A 19,114-nucleotide genomic window follows, 5' to 3' on the forward strand; every position below is an offset into this window, starting at 1 on the left:
CATGGTTATGTTACTTACCACATTCTTATTTGTTTAAGAGACACACTTGGCTAACCTATGAACCTCGATCCATTTTTAACATAAGAATCACCTTCCAGCAACTTTCATGCACACTTTTGTTTTCAGTTATATTTTGCTCCAACAAGATAAAAAAATCATTTACCATTTTGTCGTTTAATTATCTTATACAACTAGTAATGCTAGCAAGGTTGACACCCTTATTGAATTTTTTTTCGAGCAATCGCAGCATGAAGGAGCCAAAAGTGGTGATAGGTGGCCCACAACCTGCACCACCTTGTCCTTATCAAGCATCTACCTCACGTGCGACATGTGACGTAGTGCGGCGCCACGTGCCAACTTTGCCATGGTTCGCAGGTTCCACGAGGTGCCCACACTAGTGGCGTCCTACCGGGATGGGGAACGAGTTGATGAAGACAGACGGCATAACGTCCCCGACGCGGCCCTTGAGCGTCACCATGCGCGGGCTCAACAATGGTGGCCAAGACACCCCCACGCCTCATGGCGATGCACTACTCATGTATGTGAACTTAGCCATGAATGTATCTCCCTACCTTGTTTCCTATTCCTCTTGGACAAAGGTTGAACCCAACTCGCGGCTCTAAAATCTACCACCGTCGTGCCCTAGAGCTGTCGTGATGCCTTAGTTTTTCTTTTCTCGAATACGCACAAGCATGCGTATCATATATTATAAAAAGAAAAGGGGTTGAAGAGCCGGAAAGTGCATTGATGAACCTGGATACATATGAACCCACTTTGAAAAACACATTCCTGAATGCTAAAAAAAACTGAAAAAGGTTGCACGCATACGTCTTCATGTTGTATGTGCGTGTATAAAGTTTCACGAAAAAAAATCTTTTTTTATGGCCTGTGAAAAGAAGACAAAAATATGTCGTAAAACGCTATTCAGAAGCACCGCAATTTGTCTTTTCCGGAGGCAAAACAAAAAAGACATTTTTTCACAAAACTTTGTGTCGCGCACACACATTTGCCAACATGTATGCATGAAATTTTCTTTTGAATTTTTCAACATTTTAAAACATGTTTAAAATGCATTTTTCAGAAAATGAGTGCATATGCCCTTGGGTTGAGGATGTACCGACTCATGACCCTCTACATGGGTTTGTTATATGCCTTAGCTTAGGTCCTCACTGCCGACTATATCTAGCCATGGGCCGGGCCTAAAAAAGCCCATGGCCAAAAACTGAGGCCCAGGCCCTCCCATGCCCTACCATCGGGCCTACTTTTCAAGCCCAAGCCCGGCCCATCTGGTAAAAAGCCCTGAAAAGCCCTTAGGGCTTAGGGCCGTGGGCCGAGCCTCTTCCTTAAAATACCAATATGCCAAGCCCAAGCCCGTCCAGGCCCTGCGGGTGGGCTCAAAACTCAGGCCCAAGCCCGGCCCATGGGCAAGCCCATCGGGCCTAGGCCCTAGATTTTAGGGCCGGGCCTGGGTGGGCCGACAGGGCCGGGCCTGAGATGGCCGGGACTACTGCCGACGCTTCACCCCTTCTCCTCCCACGCCATAATCATTGTCCGTTCTACTCCACGATGACATTTCAAGTACCTGTTGTTTTTGTGCCGTCAGCAATTTTCATTTTCCTGACAATTACAAATCTAAATGTTTTTTTTAAAACACATGCATGCGCATGGAGGTGCTTCCCTGGCCAGCCGTCTTTACCCCCCGAGTTGCGATGAAATTACACACGTTTGCCACTGTCCAAGCTGAACCGAGCCCCGATCCCCGACCCGGCGACAGACCAGGCAGCCCCGATTTCTAGGGTTCTCCTCCGCCTCCGCCGTCCGGCAGCCGCCCACCGGCGCGCTCCCGCGTCGCCGCCTCAAGAACCCCGTCGGCCCCCTCCACCCCCTCACCCACCTCCATTGCCTTCCGCTCCGCTCCGCCCCCTACCCCCATCTGCCTCGGCCACAGTGACCGGCCGGCCGGCCGCCGCAGGAGCTCGGCCGAGGCGACGGGCCGCCGCAGAAGCTCCACCCCGGCACCGCCTTCGCTGCCCCTCTTCTCTTACCCGGCCTCCCTGCGCCCGCCGGCTCGACCCCGCAGCAGTTCGGCCCTGAGGTAAAAAAACCCCCAACTTTTGTGATGTACTGTAGTACTACATGCCCCTGTGCCATGAGGGAATGCTTGCTGCTCAAGCTGTGGGTTTGCTGATATTGCACGATTGGAGGAGAAAACATCTGGGCTTTTTTTTTTGCTAGAGAATTGTGATGAGTTGTTTGCTATTTCCGTTCGTGTGCGATGCATTGATCCATGATTTCAGAGTACATTTCAGGGAGCCAGTTTGCCTAATTTCTGACCCCCCTTTGCTTCTAATTGCGACATTCCAGGTGCCCTGCCTGATGCGTTGATTCTACTCAAGCGGATGGCCAACACCCGGTCAGGAGGGGCGAACAATGAGGGGGCAGGGGACGCCAGTGCAAGGAAAGGCAGCGCCATCGCCAAGTCTGCATCCACCTCCACCTCGTCTGCCGGTGGAAGGGAGTCTAGAAGCTCGTCCACGCGTGAAACAAGCGATGAGCAGAAGCCAAACCTCAGGAGGTCGAACCGAGAAACAAGAGGAAAGAACCCCGTTGGGACAACCACCGTCAGTTCTGCCTCCACACCGGTTTCGCAGAAATCTACGAGGGGCAGGAGCAACCCCAGCACGCCTGATACCCCGAAATCGTCGCCAAAGAAGCTAAAAGGGCCGACAATGAAGGCTGGTACCCCAAGAACGTCCGACAGAATAAAGAAAAGTACCGTTTCAGCTTCGACCGCTTCAAATGATTCAAATGGAGTTCCTAGTCCAGTGGCTACTCCCGACAAAACCGTAAATGGACAAATTGATGAACACAACTCAGCAAAGCATAAGCATGATGATGCTTCCGAGAGTGGTACCAGGTCATTGAAGAAGCAGAAAAGGCTAACTGCAAAGAGCTATACAAGTCTCTTCAAGACATCTTCTGAAGAATATGAAAAATCCCCTGGTACTTAACTTGATTTCCCTGTGATTTTGAACGCATGTTTTGCTTGTCCAATCAACTGGGATGATAGTCACAGTTTAGTTTGCCTGTTTCATTATCACAGTTGGTCTGTTTGTTGCAAACACCCATCTCCAAGACTTTGCTGTTTGCTGCATATGATGTAGGTTCATCTTAGATAGCTGAAGATGTAATGCTTAACATATTCTCGTGACAGATTCGGTTAGGATGAATTATTACTAGCTTGCTGCATGCTCTAAAAACAACGCAGGACGTTCCATGCAAAGCACTCGTATTGAAATAACTGACTTAACATTTTAATAGCCTTGTATAGCTTGTTATCAATGAAATTTTGGCATGTCAATTCTTTTCATTCCAATGACTTCATCCCTTCATCTATCTTTGGTGATGTATTCCCTGCTGCTACTTTTAAAGGCTACGAAGGAAATGCTTCCATGGTGGACGCGGAAGACAATGGCTCTGTTTTGAGGTATGAAGAAAGTGGCGCACATGAAGAAGATGACAAGGCACATTTAAGTCAAGTCGTCAATAATTGTCTGGAAGGCTATACTTCTGGCCAGTGTGAACCTCCCGAGGTGATATTGGAGACAGATGGGTTGAAAAGTGATGTTGAAAAATCTGCTCAGTGTGAAGCTCCTGAGGTGATATTGGAGACAGATGGGTCAAAAACTGATGTTGAAATATCTGCTCCCATTTCAGAGGTTTGCTCAACCATCTTCTATTCTTTTGAGTTCTTGTTTTTTTAATTATACTCATTATGAAATCAAGGCGTTGCTGTAAGTACCAGTCCTCTCTGCCTTCATACTTTGCAGGTCTTAACCCCAGAGTAGCAAATTAGAATTAAATACCATATTCTGGTAATAGATTAATATGTTCTTTCGTTGTTCCATATCACATATCACCTCTTGGGCTTAAATTATTACAACTCTTGACCTTACATTATCACAAAGCATTGTTGTAAGTATCATTGTTATTTTCCTTCATCCTTTATAGGTCGTAAGTCTCGAGTAGCAAAATAGGAGTAAATAACTAAACACATGTTCCAGTAATACATCAAAACGTTCTTTATTTGCACCTGCATTATCTCGTATAACGTCTTGAGCTTCTTACTTTATTATAGTATTACCTCCGTCCCAAATTAGTTGTCTTACTAAAACATGTCTAGATACATCCGTATCTAGACAAATCGAAGACAACTAATTTGCGACGGAGGGAGTGCAATTTATGCAGGACGCAGTGTTCACCTGACATAATACTTTGTATAGTTTCCTTTTAGCAACTTGAGCATATGCTTGATTTTTTGTAACATCCTTGCTGCTTCAGTATGTTGGCTTGTTATTTGCAATGTTGCTTTTCTTTCTCTTGTCATCCTACCATCTGTATCAAAGGACTTGGTTACATTATCAATTCTTGTACAGGCACATATGACTGCTGATCTGTGCTCGCAAAATATTGTGGCTGAAAGCAGTCCTGCAATGGATGCTAGAGAGCCAACTCATGACTGTTCAGAGTTCGCACTTCACACTGCAATGGGCCGGAAAGCGGACTCATCAAAATTTGTGGAGTATTGGGTTCCTGCTTGCCTTTCACGAGTGCAACTAGAAATGTACTGTTATACCTTACTTTCAAACTCACCAGCGCTTCGATCACATTCAAAAACTGACAGTGTTGGTGCTCTTCGCAACATTCTTGTATCCCTCCGGAAGGTTAGCTGTTAAAATTTCTGAGCATGCATGATACCTTCTTTTCACAGTAGGGAGAGACGGAATCTGCAGTGGTACTCATTGTGCATAGCTAACTGTCTTTACTGATCTTATCATGCAACAGTGCTGCGACCACCCTTATCTAGTAGATGCAATGCTCCAAACCTCACTTACCAAGGGCTACCCAGTAACTGATATCCTAGATATTGGAGTGCGTGCGAGTGGCAAGCTACTGCTTCTTGACAAAATGCTCCGAGAAATCAAGGGAAAAGGGCAGAGAGTTCTTATCCTTACCCAGGTGAGCGTTTTGTGGTACCATGCCTCAAATAATCTCTTGCTTCCATTATTTAATTTTGGCCCAATTTATGTAGTAATGCCTGTTATGTGTGATTCATTACTACTTCCTCTGTTCCAAAATATTTGAAGTTCTAGGTTTGTCCCTATTAGAGATGGCTCATCCTGAAATAAGTTCATGCTCAATCCTTTAGTTTTAAGGAGGCATCTCTGACCCTCCTCAGGGTCTGGGTTTCCCTCGTTGTCTTGATTCTGAAATTTATCTTTCTTTGGTACAATCCACATACGGTTCACTTCAGAAACAACATTTTGCAAGCACATGTTCTAACATCTTGGCATCGGTTAAAAAAAACATGTTTTGGTACATTTTAATTGCTGACAGGTATATCCCTTATTAAGCTCATTGTTTGGGTAGTTTCTGATTCATCATTGTTAGAATTAAATATCATGATCTTTTGGAAAGGTTTCCCAAGCTTACCAGTGCAATATGACGTTTCTTTCTTCTGTGTGCAGTCCTGTGGTGGGGCTGGCAACCCAATGGGTGACATTTTGGATGATTTTGTCCGTCAAAGATATGGTTTCGAGTCATATGAACGCCTGGAGCGTGGTCTCGCTGTATCAAAGAAACAGGGTGCAATGAGTATGTTCAATGACACGACTAAGGGCCGGTTTATTTTCTTGATTGATAGTCGTGCATGTCTCCCAAGCATTAAACTATCTTCAGTTGATGTCATCATCATATATTGTAGTGATTGGAATCCCACAAATGACTTGAGAGTCCTCCAGAGGATCAGCATAGAGTCACAATCTGAATGTGTGCCCATTTTTCGTCTGTATTCATCTTGCACATTGGAGGAAAAGGCTCTTATACTTGCAAAGCATGATCATATTCTTGATAGCAATGGCCAGAATATAACGCCTATCCTGAGCCATTCTCTGCTTAGTTGGGGTGCATCATTTCAATTCAGCAGACTCGAAGAGCTAAAAAATGATGCATATTTAAGCAATGATTTTGGTGCTGAAAAACTGTTCATGGATAAAGTACTTCAGGAGTACTTAATGAAGTTGTCCACGAAAAATGATCCCAGCACTGAGATGAGCAATGCAGCCATTTCACAAGCTCGTCTGAATGGACCTTTTTATTCTAGAGATACTGTTGTAGTAGGTGAGAGGGGCGGGATATCTGCACCTGATAGTGATCTGCCAAAATTCTGGGTAAATTTGCTAGATGGGAAGTCTCCTCGTTGGCAGTATATAACTGAGCCGGCACAAAGAAGCCGTAGAAAGATACAAAACATGGAAGAAGGGAACATTCCTGCCGATGAGGCCAGTACCAAACGTAGAAAAATTGCTGGAACCTTGGATTCATCTGCAAATGTTTTAGCTGGCGAAGATAAGGACTCAATATTGCCTGAAATTAATACTACATCTAGTCGTCATCAAATATCAGTTGACCACACGTGGCAGGAACAAGGTATACTGCTGTAACTGTAATTATTAGCTCTGTTTTTCATGCACATAATGCACTGTTCTAACAGAGTCCATTTTGTAGGGGTGGAACATCTTCAGGACACACAAAAAGGTCTTCACATCAAATTGAAGCCAGAGCTATCAAAGCTATATGAATTGTTTGAACTACCGGTATGCTGAATGTAACGACCTCATTGTTCTGTTGATGTTTTAATTCTTGCTGTGTCACAAATACCTAGTGATAGTTTTTTGCCAATATATTCCTTTGGTCAGAACTAGTAACCTAATTTGACAGTATTGAAAGTTCTGTAAGAACAATATTAAGAACCAAATACATCCCAACGAGAAGTAAAATGTTTGGTTGTCTGTAATTGATCAACAATCATAAACTGTGCCTAAACTGAAGAGTGCAGCATTCTGTACATCAATACATTATGTGTAGTAAATAAATACACAGACAAGTTATCAAAACGTAATTCACCCTACCATTCCAGTGAGGTTAAAATTCATGAAGACACATGATTTCATATACTCATCATTTGCTATTTTAGCTGATTGGATTCTTTGATGGAACGGTAACATGTTGTGCAGGGAAGTGTTCAATGTTTATGTGATGAACTTCTTCATTATACTTTGAAGAATCACCAAGTCAGTGTGGAGCCAAAGCACATATTGCATGCATTCAACATTGCACTGGTTAGAGAAGAGCCTTCTGTAATTTTGCACTACATGTTCAATGTTAAATGTTGCTGTTCTTGATGAATGTTTTCCTTCTTTGCATGCTTTATTTCAGTGCTGGCGTGCTGCTTCTCTCTCAAGGCATCAGGTTAATCATAGAGAATCACTGGCCCTTGCTGAAAAACACTTGAAATATGAGTGCAGTGAAACTCTCGCTGAGTTGGTTTATAACAAGCTAAGGATCCTAAAGAAGGAGTTCTCACATAGAGTACGCGGAACAGGCGAGAATAATCAATCAATTTCAGTAAAGAACATATCACCATATCAGCAGGAGACCTCAACTAAATATGGAAATGGCAAATCAATCCCTGAGCAGGCAGCATCTGTTGGTGGGAACGAATCACACCAAGAGGATTCACATAATTTAGTGATTGAGGCTATCGTACCAGGAGAGAAGGAAGTCAAGGAACTGCTATCTGTTCCAGAGATTCATGCAAAGCAGCATTTATCAAAGGATGTACTTCTTAATAGAATCAGAGAGAAAAGAATTAATTTGGTTGACATGGTTTTCTCCTTGAGAGAAAAGAATATCCATGATAAACAAGCAAACGAGGTGGCAATGTTTGACATGCACAGGCACAAGGGAGTGGTGAAACTGAGAGAAGCATGCAGAATAGTTGTGGAACATGTTCGTAGGTCTCAAGCTGATCCAGAGGACAGAGGTGGTCAAACGAAGCTAATAGTTGTATGGTTTACTATGCTACTATGTGCGTTTCTGAAGCACATGAGGTACCAACGTGAGAAGCTTGACTGGCAGCAATCAAAGGTGTGGACTAAGGAGTTGCAGTTGAAGGAAGATTTCCTTGACAAAGCAAAATCTGGCCAATTAGATCATACTTTTGATCAAAGTATTTGTTTACCAGATTCAGGCTTTGCTATTGAGGAATTCAGCCATTTTAGCTCCTGTGTTGATACAGCTACTTTGGCAAACTGTCCGCAGTCTTTGCACGGAACCTCAGCGATGGAAGTTACATTGGTTCGTGGTGTGATTCCATCTGATGTTATCAATGCAGAAGCAGCGAGAAATGGTTCTGCTGAAGTTTTTATCCACAGTGAAGGAAGGCTAGCATCAGAAGGTATTGGTTTGACAGAGAACATGATCAGCAATAGTTTTGATTGCATCGACTCGCAAGGAGGGGCATCTCTGTCTGTTCAACGACAATTAAATTCTAGTCCTGCAATTGATAATTCTATTGATCAGGTAGGGCATGGATTAATCAGGTCTTATACTTACTAGTTATTCTATAAGCTTAATATCTATATGTAGGAACTGTCAGCTTAACTTTTTTTTACAGAAACTTCCAACTTAATTTGCAGTCAATTTATGTAAGATCATAACACATTGAAGCTTTCATTCAAGTTTCATGTCTTGTTTTATGGATTGTAGATTTTTCAGAAACCTTTTCCTTTGTGATATAGCGAAAAGGAAAGGAGATGTTTAGTAGGCTCATCTAGGATGTGTTGTTTTTGCTCTTTCAGCGTAGCAATGTGAGCATAGTTACTTGCTCATCATGGTCTGTACAGTACACTAGTCATACAAGGTGGAACTGTATGTAGTATGTTTCCTTTCATACTATGTCATGTTTTACGGTTTGTAGATTACCCATTTAAGTTCTTTGTATTTTGCAATATAACGAAAGGAAAATAAATGTTTAGTAGGCTCATCTATGAGCATCTGTGACTCTGTGTATCCATTTACTTGAACGTACTTCCAAATAGTGGACATCCCAGTTGATGCAGCACTTATCTTTCCATTAGAGTCAGTTCTGAGCACATGGTCTCCGTGTTCCAGTTCATGGTACTTTATTACATTATGGTTACACCAGTATTCCTTTTGACTGTTTTATTATTAGTATCCTATATGACACTAATCATATGTACCTGTAACATATATCAGGAATCTTCAAGTGGTGACAATAGAAGGACCGAACATGTTGAGCAACAGAGTGGTGTGGGTTCGCAACCATTACCGGGAGAGACTGACCGACGTTTAGGAGATGCTGAAATGGAAGTTAACACCGGCAATGGAGACACTACTCAGGCAGATCCACCGGAATCACAGACTCTCGCTCCTGTGCCCAGCCAGGCTTCCTTGCAAATGTCTAAGGAAGTTGAAGCTGAGGCCAATCTTGTAATGCTGTCTGCCGAACCAATTGTAGCACCAGCACCACTTCTACGAAGAGAGGCAGAACAAGTAGACCGTTCTGGTATAACACCAGCACAGACTTTGCAAGCTGAAATGCAACCATCAGCATCCAGGGAACTTTCTACTCCGACGGATCTGACAATTCAGTCCGCACAACCAAATATGGTGCCAACTGTGCTTTCACAAAGAGATGTAGAACAATCAAGCCTACTTTCTGGTGTACCATCATCTCAGTGTTTGCCATCGGTTCCACTGTCCAGTATTCCGCTTGAAAGAACAAGCCCTTATCAGTGTCAACCAAGTCATCAACCCGAGGCTGCCCCGGGTTCTTCAGCACAACTCTTTCTGGGGGCTCCAATGGTGTTTAATCATCCACCAGTTGGTGATGAACCACTGAAAAATGAGTTGCACAGATTACGGTTATACATTGACTCACGTAATAAAGCCCACAAACTAAAGGTTTGTTGTTTCTTCTAGCTCATGTATATCTTAGTTGTGAACTTCTTACACCAGTTCTGGGATTCTCATCTTGTTCTTATTTTTTGACTTATGGACAGCAATCACAACTTATGACCGAGTGTAGCCAGGAAATAGAGAAGGTCAAACAAAAGTATAATTTGTTACTTGAAGAAAATGATTCCACTCATCTTCAGCAAAGGAAGGCGCTTGATAATTTATGTGAGAAAGTTATCCTCAACCAGTCACTAGCTGACGATTTTCGGGCTAAATTCATATCTTCTTCTGGAGCGCATGGTACTGAGTATTGACTATAAGCAATCATATTTGATGTCCTTTAAATGAATATGCTGACATGATTTTCAAACATCCGTCCCAAATCTCTATCACTAATATCTAATTACTTTGATCTGCAGCTAGAGCCCACAGCCCTCCAAATCACCAGAGACCACAGGCTTCTCAGCAAGTTCCCATGAGGCCTTCAGCGGCGGCATCGACTGCATCACCAACTGCATCGTTGAGAGCTGGTCGACCACCAGTGCAGATGCATCATGTCCAACCATTACAGGTCGATCAACCATCACCATCATCATCATCATCATCATCATCATCATCATTGCCATCTTCACCTAACCCCTCCGTACTACAAAGCATTGTCAGATCAACATCAACTACTTCTGGTCTCGCGCCAGTTCTGCCACGGGGAAACTTTGGAGTCCAGAGTGAAGTAACACATGCACCTGCTCCTCATCTTCAGCACAGGTTGCCTCCACAGGTGCATTCGATGGCACATGCAAATCAGCAGCAGCCTCCAATTTGGCTCGAGAGCACGTCTGCAAGGACACGGTCTACCCCTGTGACTCCAGTAAATATAAGACAATCATGCCCACAGGCAGTTCCCCCAGGGAACCCATCACTGTCAAGCTTGCACCCGAGTTCACACCCCACTGTACCTGCACCATTGGGGCCATCAAGCTCACATCAAATTCAGCAGGTTCCACTACTGCCATCAAGTTCACAGCCAACACGCCTGCTGCCGCCCGTATCTTCGGTTCCAAGTCCAGTTCTGCCACTAACATCACCGCGAGGTTTGACTACGACATCTAGTGTTGCCTCAGCTGCGTTGAATGTGTTGCCAAGTAGGGGTGTTGGCCCTTCCGCATCAGGCACGCCACAGTCAGACTCTGATTCAGTATCGCTGGATGAATGGCTAACAGGAAAGCTTGGGCTGCGCAATGATCCCCCTGGCGTGGCCGCTCGTGTAGATGTGGTATGCCTATCTGACGATGAATAGACCGGTACGTTCATATTTCCTTGACACTGAGTGTAACAGGTTGCTTGAAAAATTAGAGATCTCAAGGATAGCACTCAGCATTACAAAGATGAATAACAGACCTATAATGCGATTCGAAATTGACAGACCTATAATGCGATTCGAAACTGATAGTTAGAAATACATTTATTTCAGTTGCAACTAAACTGTATAGGTGACTAGCTAAGTGTACACAATGAGCTGCCATGTGTATTTATTAATCGTCAAGAGAATACCTCTGCATGTAAGGAACTAGCTAAGTGAAGTAGCTCATGAGTCTCAGTCTAAGTGAAGTAGCTCATTAGTGGTGTTTGCTTTTGCTTTGTTAGTTTTGTTGTAGCATAGTTTGTGTTACTTGTTTTTCCCTATCATTTACAATTTTCTGTAGTTTTCTTGTAGCATAGTTTTTCTCTATCATTCACGTTTTTTGTTTAGCAAAGCGATGTGCCTCTTGAATAATCAATTTTCAGAAACATTATGCACATGTGATGGGTGATGCCTGATAGATTCATTTGCTGTATAGATGACTAAACCAAGCAAAAGTGAGGCTCGTCTCTTCGCTCCAAGAGAAGGTCGCGTGCAAGCTTTGGTGAATCTCATGAGTAACCTGTAATGCAACTGCATGCTTGCTTCTTCCATGGGATGGACACTTTCTCGTGTTGGTCAATCTCATGAGTAGACGATCGTCAAGACTGACCTGGACCAGCTAAGCAAGCTGTCGATGTTTCGCATAGGAGATGTCTGACCTGGGCCGGCCCATCTAAGGTCAACATAAAGCGGCGGGCTAGGTGGGAATCGAACCACGCAGCTAGCCAATGCCACGAGCTGACTCTAATCAATTCAGAACGAACGAACGGCAACTGTAAAATACAATGAACAGCTCGCAAAATAGGGAATCGTTTCCAATCGGCGCGCCGGCGGAACGTTCGGCCGGTCGCGTGTGAGAAGCGCAATTCTTTTTGATCAAACGACCACCCCGTTTGCCCGCGTGCCCACATCAGTTGCCAGCGCAGCCCATCTGGCCCACCACCACTTGCTCATCCTTTCTATCCTTACCCCGTACGGAAGCTCTCCTCCACTCATTCACTTCCTTTCCTCATCCGTTACTCAAAAAAAAAAACTTCCTTTCCTCATCTCACATTAGTTCTTGCCAACAGCTAGCACCCAAATCAAAACACCAGAGAAATCGCCAATGCGGAGACGAGCAGGGGATGCAGCGCGGGGGGGGGGGTGGGGGGGGGGGTGGGGGGGGAAGCTTTGCTTCCACCGTAGTTTTGCTGGAACCATCATTTTTCAAAGGATCCAACGGATGGTGACGCGGAGCTACCTTGGGGTAATTTTGTTGCAAGCGTCGACGGCGAGCATCGGCGGCGAGCCTCGACGGCAAGCATTTTTTGCTACCACCGTAGTCTTTTCTTGCTACCACCATAGGTTGTTTTTGTTGCGAGCGTTGACTACGAGCATCAGGCGAGCATCGACGGCGGCAAGATTTTTTTGATGCAACCGTCTTTTGAATTTGCTACTATCGGTGAGGGATTTTGCTACATCCATCATGGCGGAGGCGCGACCCGCGACGGCGGCGGCGATGAATTTGCTGCAACTATCGTTCTCTTTCGCTACGACTGGCGTTTTTTCTGATACATCCATGAACAGTGTTGAATCTTGGCTGTTGCTCACGCAACCCCGGGCAGCGAGCTTCGGCGGTGAGGGGGCGACGACTGGCGTTTTTTTTATTTGTGAGGACAAATCTGACAGCTGTACATACAGATCAAACGGCTACGGGCAGACCGGCCGAAACTTTCGGCCGGTGCGCCGGCGCCTATAAGCGCCCCGCAAAATATTCGCAAAAACGACCGTGTGTGGGATCGAACACACGACCTCAAGTGACTGAACCATAGACTTGTTTGTCTAAAATGCCAGCTCAGCTGATAAAAACTATAGGCGGCGAAAGTAAATAAACATTTTTTCAAAATCTCGAATGTGGTTCTCTTTTTCACAAAGGTAAATATATTTACAAAAATAAACATTTTCCAAATTTGCTCACAAACTTCAAACATTTTTTGGGAATATCAAAAAACAAGTGTAAAAAAGGAACAAAATTGAAAACGATTTTTTTTGAAACTATGAACAACTTTTTCAAAATACAAACATTTTTCAAAAAAAGCAGGAGCAAAATTGAAAAACTCTAATAATTTCTGAAATTATGAATATTTTTTCAAACGGAAAATATTTCATGTAATTCTCCGAAACTTGTTTTCAATTTACGAACAAATTATGAAAACATTAATTTTTTAATTTATGAACAAATTTTCAAAACAGGAACATTTTCTGAAAAGATGATAATGAATAATTTTAGCAAAACACGAACATTTATGTAATTTCCCAATCATATTTTTAGTTTGTGAACAAATATTGGAAACATGAATTTTTTTTGAATTGTTAATAATTTTCAAAAATAGGAACATTTTCTGAAATCCTCTGACATATTTTGAATTTGTGAACAAAATTTAAAAATGCAAACATTTTCAGAAATTTTAATCTTTTCTGAATTGTTGAACATTTTTTGAAAGAAGGGAAAAAAATTTGAAATACTTAAATTTTTTCGGAATTTCTGAACAAAATTTAAATGCAGGAACCAAATCTAGAAAAATGAACCAATTTTAAGAAATACAGACATTTTTTATTTTCAGAAAATTTGGCAAAAAAGAAAATTTAAAGAAATTAAAAAGAAAACAAAAAAGAAAAATAACTGAAAAAGAAAAACCAGGAAAAATAAAAACGAAAAATAAAAATGAAAAAATAAAAAACGGTTTAGGAACCTTCTAGAAGGTTCCCAGAACCACTCTAAACTGGCTGGGAATCCTTTAGAAGATTCCTTGAACGAGAATCTGGAAGTTGTACGTAAGCTACATATGGGCCGTCCCAAATCGCTCGCTAGGTCGCCTCGTGTGTGCGTTTCGCCGACTATTTGACCCAAAATGTGTCAAATAGGGTTTTCCGCCGCCGCCACCGGGGATCCTATTTGGTGCATAGGTCGCCGGGTGGCGACCGAGCGCGTCATTACAGGAAACAGGTAATTTGCCGTCTGTGGATTACAGACGGCAAAGACCCAAATCCAGACGGCAAACTCAGACGGCAAAGATAAGTCGACAAAGAATACTTTGCCGTCAGCCTTTTGTCGAGATGACGGCAAAGATTTTGCCGTCAGTCAATATAGTTTTGCTGTCTGCCGCAAAAATAACAGACGGCAAAAAACGTGTGCTTTGCATATCCCCTACATACAATGTGGGCCGGCCCGTCAGCTTTTTCTGGTTTTGGGATGGTTCTAGAACCTTATGAAACAGTTTTTTTTTCTGTTTTTTCGACTTTTTTTTTCGACTTTCTACTTTTCGTTTTTTCTTTCTATTTTCTACGCATTCCACAACCTCTTCTGGATCGGGGACGTTGTCGAGGTCCTTCTCCATATCCACGTGCAGGGAGGGGATCCACCGCTTCCTCCCCGCTCTCTCTCTCTCTCTCTCTCTCTCTCTCTCTCTCTCTCTCTCTCTCTCTCGGTACGCCGGCATCCACGGAGCTCCGACCCAACATCAAGGTCTCCTCTCTCTCATCAAATCTGTTCAACACATCCGGCCTGGGCTTCTCCTGCAGATGTGCGGCGAGTGGATACGCTGCTGCAACCCTAGTGCCAACGCCATGTATAATTTAAAATCTGACAAAAAATTGAGATTGCGTAAAAGATTGCATATTTGTCATTCCTGACTTGATGAGCCAAAGAGGCTGCAAATGAACATTTGCTTTAGCTTTTAAATTATATATCCTTGACAAACATATTATTAGGGAAGATCAAATGTGGCCTTTCAAATTAGTGAATATCATATTATTAGCGTTATAATAGTTGAAGAAGTTGTATATTTACCGGGTGATGCAGTGTGTATAGGAGGCAAACAAGAAACATACTATTAGATCATGAGCTACCACCTCATCAAATGTTATACATTGCAGTTTTAGGGCTTTTGCACCAACATGCTGAATGATCAAAATGACTTGCCAAAGCCATTAAGTAAGGTCTAGTTTGGCATAGTGAGAAGCAACTATTCCTTTTTGCTTTATTTAAGAAATCATATACCCAGATCATAGCGTGCTTCTGTGCCGTTCCTACTTTTTGCTGATTTACAGAATTTCAGTGCCAATTTTGTTTTTATGTTTCAGGTGACAAACTGTGCCACTTTGCCACAACTTGCTCTATGCTTAGCTATTTAGAAACGAAGATAAAAATTGTTGAAAATATGCCCTAGAGACAATAATATTATATTTCCATATTCATAAATAAAAGATTATATTCTATGTTATAACTCCTATGATTCTGGAATGTGCGATTCAGTGGAAAATTCATATGCAATGATAAATAAGATTCCTCACCCGCCTCTAAAACTAGCCCAAGTATTGTTTGTGATCATGTTTTCTGGATCTTAGTATATCGTGAAGTGTAACGATAGTCCTAAAACAAATTTGAGAATATGACGTTAGAAGAACCATCATATTGAATCGACCCAAACTTGTTTATTATACTTTGAGATACAATCACTAGGAGTCAATTGCTAAATGATGGCATGATAAAAGAGTTCATAAACGAGAATTTAATATCGGTGACAAAGTTTTTTTTGCACAATTCTTGTTTTAGACATTTTGCAGACAAACTTCTTTCCAAATGGAAAGCCCCCTACATCGCCGAAGAGGTTTACTGTTCCGGGCCATCAAGATCAATAACGCCGAAGAAACAACCCGAAGGTGGTTAATGGGCAAAGAATTAAACATTATATTGCAGGTATCCCTATTAACGTTGAAACCAACATTATTCAAGTAATTACACCGGAGGACTATCTAAAAGAGACCTTCTGGAACGCTCCAGAATCTTGAAAAAGGAATAGGTATGTGATACGGTAAGTTAACCGACTCCAAAAAATCCATACAAATACTTTTCGTCAATTTTGGAATATTAGAAAAATTAGGACAATAAAAAATAGCCGAGCCACCAAAATTATCACATAATTTGGATTCATCATCTTTAAGATGGACTCAAAGGCGCCAAGATTTGTCTTTCTTTGGTACCATGACCAGATTTGCCAGCCATTCTGGGTGTTTGAATCTGGCTTCTAGCAGTTTGGCCAGTTCTTCTCCCATTGACTGTCTTTTTGGTTCGGACAACCTTCGGAGCGCGTGTTTAATGGGTTTGAATCCCTCAATTATGTCTAGGTTGTGCTCTGCAAGGTTTCTTGGGATCCCTGGCATATCCGACAGATGGTAGGTGAAAATTCCCTAGTTTTCCGGAAGGAAGTTGCGCAGTGCTTCGTCTAGCATTGCATCCAGCCGAGGTCCGATGGAAGCTGTTTTAGATGGGTCACCGGGATGAACTTGAAATTTCACTATTTCGTTGGCTCGTTTGAATGACGTAGATTTGGACCTTTTGTCGAGGACAACATCGTCCTTGTTGACGGTTGCACGTAGTGCTGTCAACTGTTCGGCCATGAGGCCTCGGTTTCTACCTCTAGGGCAAGTGATGCTGTCTTGTTCTCGGCTTTGAGCGATCTGGACGCATTGACTTGGATTGTGATCACACCATTTGGCCCTGGCATCTTGGGCTTCATTTAATCATAATGCGGGATGGCGTGGAATTTGGGAAACATGTCTCGTCCAAGGAGCTCATGGTAACCACTTCGAAAAGATACGATGGTCAAGGTTAACTCCTCGATTCGGTAGTTATTGAGTGTTCCGAATATCATGTCTAACATGACCCTGCCGATGAATCGTGCATCTTTCCTGGGATTATTCCTTTAAAGGTGGTTCGAAATGTCTTAATGTGTGATTTGTCGAACTACATCTTCTGCAATGTGTCCTCATAAATGAGGTTTCAGTTGCTACCGCCATCCATTAGGACTTTGGTCAGTCGGTAGTTGTCGATAATTGGTTCGAGGACAAGGGTCGCAACTCCAGGTCTGGAGCTTGATATCTATTGATCCTCCTGCCCAAAGGTGATCGGTATATCCAACTATTTGTTGTTCAAGGCTACCTCATGGTTAATGCAGTTGATCTCCCGAAGAGCTCGCTTTTGCTCGTTTCGTGAGGGATGAGTCATAGATCATTAGGATTTCATCATCCTCAGACTCCTCCTCCTCCTAGCCTAATGCTTTTCCTTGGCTTTTCTGAGTTCTGAGGTTTTCCAGGAGGTCTACTCCCCTCTTGGCCACCTACCTAATGACCCAACATGCTTGAATCTTATGAGTTGGATGCGTGTTCTGCGAGACAGAGTGGATCATGCATGGTTGGTCCAAAAGTGCATCTAGCACCGATTTGGGTCCGTTGCCTGGCTGGTTCTTCTTGCGTCCAGGCTGATCGATGGGGTTTTCAATTTTGGAATGCTTCTGGCATCGATTATGATGCGGGTGCCTGGTGTCGTCACCAGAATCTGTTAGATCTTGAATCGAATTCTTGTGATGTTTGTCTGCTAGCTAGGTGTCCATGACACCATATCTCATTATGATGTTAGATAGCTCGGGGAACGTTCTAATGCGCCTCTGATTAAAATTACTTGTGATTCCTCTGTCGGGGCAATTGTATGGGAACGCCACTAAGGCCTCTGCATCACATCAATCTAGGATTTTATTTTTTTACGAACAAGAATCTCAAATAGAATTGCGGGACTGTCTCTTTTGGTTTTTGTACGATGGAAGCCAAATCCCAGATGTCGGTTTGCCCTGATTTATCGGGGCAATACATGACTTTTGGGCGGGGGGGGGGGGGGGGGGGAGTAATTCCAGGCCGATCGGACGTCAGCTTCCTAGAGAGGTCTTCCCGAGGTTGATTCAACGTTATCCTCGGGGAAGACTACGTGGCCACGTTGACTAGGCCGCAGTGACGAGTCTTTGGATCTGAGCTCTAGGATTGGTTTGAGAAGATGTGACCTTTATCCATGGTGGGTGCGAAACTACCTCTTGGGCGATGATCGTTCGAGGATCTTCAGCCAGATCCGAAGTTGCAGCGAAAGATCCGATCACCAGATTTGTTTCGTCGGGATTCATGTCCAGACAGAGGGTAGGAGTTCCGTAGTGTTCTTGTATCTTGGTTAGGTTGCGGGTTCGAGGTTCCAGCATAGAGATTGTGCCATTGTGGTTTTGATCGTCGAAAGATTCTTCCATCGAGCTTTTGTGACCACACAACAGGACCAACATGGACCACAAATGTCGGAGCAAAATCCGCCAGATCTCAGGTAGGGGGTCTCGAGCTGGTGGTCTCCGCTAGATGGTAACATGAAGAAAAGGAACACAGTCTTTACCCAGGTTCAGGCCCTCTCGAAAAGTTAATACACTACTCCCGCTCTTGTTTATATTTTGTGGATGAAGTACAACATACAGGTGATCTACCTCGAGATCGTATGAATGAATCTAAAGATCTTGCCTCTCTGCACTAAACCACTCGGCTTATATAGGAGTCGGGGGTACCTAAGGTTACACATGGTTGGTTGCATCTAGGAATAAATATGCCAAATATTTGAATATGCCTTGAAGTGTACGCCCAGTTTTCGAAAGATTCCATCTTTGAGTATGGCGAGGGTAATAGCAAACATGGCCCACTCTTCATTATGAATGGGTCGTCGGCTCGGCCTTTAACTGGTGGTCTGACATGGTGAGTATTCCCTAATCCAGGACACCGTCAGCCGTCATCAGAGCCTGAGTAGGTCGGTCTCGACGCCGAGCCGCCACTGTAAATCTAACCCACAGTTGCCCTCCGAGCCTAACCTGCTGCTAGACGGGCGACCGCTAATGTGCCGGGTCTCTACTCACCCGCACAAAATGTTGTGAATATAATGAACTCGCAAAAAATGCCCTAGTGTGAAACCATACTTGCATGTTGTCTCAGTAACGCTCCTAGAATAGCTGCACCACCATCTTCTGTAAAATCCCTGTGTGAACTCTGATATGA

At 43.4% G+C, this 19,114-nt stretch overlaps 1 protein-coding gene across 3 annotated transcripts; it reads left to right on the forward strand.

Moving 5' to 3' along the window:
* Nucleotides 1–1,717: 1,717 nt before the first annotated feature.
* On the forward strand, nucleotides 1,718–12,040 carry LOC109746070 (uncharacterized). 3 transcript variants are annotated; one of them, XM_020305184.4, is made up of 14 exons: nucleotides 1,718–2,095; nucleotides 2,365–3,003; nucleotides 3,433–3,719; nucleotides 4,437–4,724; nucleotides 4,846–5,019; nucleotides 5,529–6,489; nucleotides 6,568–6,656; nucleotides 7,077–7,181; nucleotides 7,279–8,424; nucleotides 9,121–9,828; nucleotides 9,927–10,122; nucleotides 10,242–10,913; nucleotides 11,043–11,123; nucleotides 11,661–12,040. In XM_020305184.4, exons 2-13 carry the CDS (start codon nucleotides 2,400–2,402, stop codon nucleotides 11,117–11,119), a joined length of 5,307 nt encoding a protein of 1,768 aa, XP_020160773.1. In that variant the 5' UTR covers nucleotides 1,718–2,095; nucleotides 2,365–2,399; the 3' UTR covers nucleotides 11,120–11,123; nucleotides 11,661–12,040. The 3 variants fall into 3 exon arrangements, with proteins under 3 accessions (XP_020160773.1, XP_020160772.1, XP_045087116.1); XM_020305183.4 differs by having other exon boundaries at nucleotides 10,242–11,123; XM_045231181.2 differs by lacking the exons at nucleotides 11,043–11,123; nucleotides 11,661–12,040 and having other exon boundaries at nucleotides 10,242–10,393; nucleotides 10,486–10,885.
* Nucleotides 12,041–19,114: the final 7,074 nt, after the last annotated feature.

The sequence above is a fragment of the Aegilops tauschii genome, chromosome 7 (genome assembly GCF_002575655.3).
Source record: "Aegilops tauschii subsp. strangulata cultivar AL8/78 chromosome 7, Aet v6.0, whole genome shotgun sequence".
NCBI classification, from domain to species: domain Eukaryota; kingdom Viridiplantae; phylum Streptophyta; class Magnoliopsida; order Poales; family Poaceae; genus Aegilops; species Aegilops tauschii.

Bases quoted from the DNA above. Each gene is read 5' to 3' on its own strand.
- LOC109746070 (XM_020305183.4), top strand. From the start codon at position 2,400: ATGGCCAACACCCGGTCAGGAGGGGCGAACAATGAGGGGGCAGGGGAC. The intron at 4,725-4,845 runs GTTAGCTGTTAA...ATCATGCAACAG, and splicing joins TTCTTGTATCCCTCCGGAAG to TGCTGCGACCACCCTTATCT. The intron at 10,123-10,241 runs GTACTGAGTATT...TTTGATCTGCAG, and splicing joins ATCTTCTTCTGGAGCGCATG to CTAGAGCCCACAGCCCTCCA.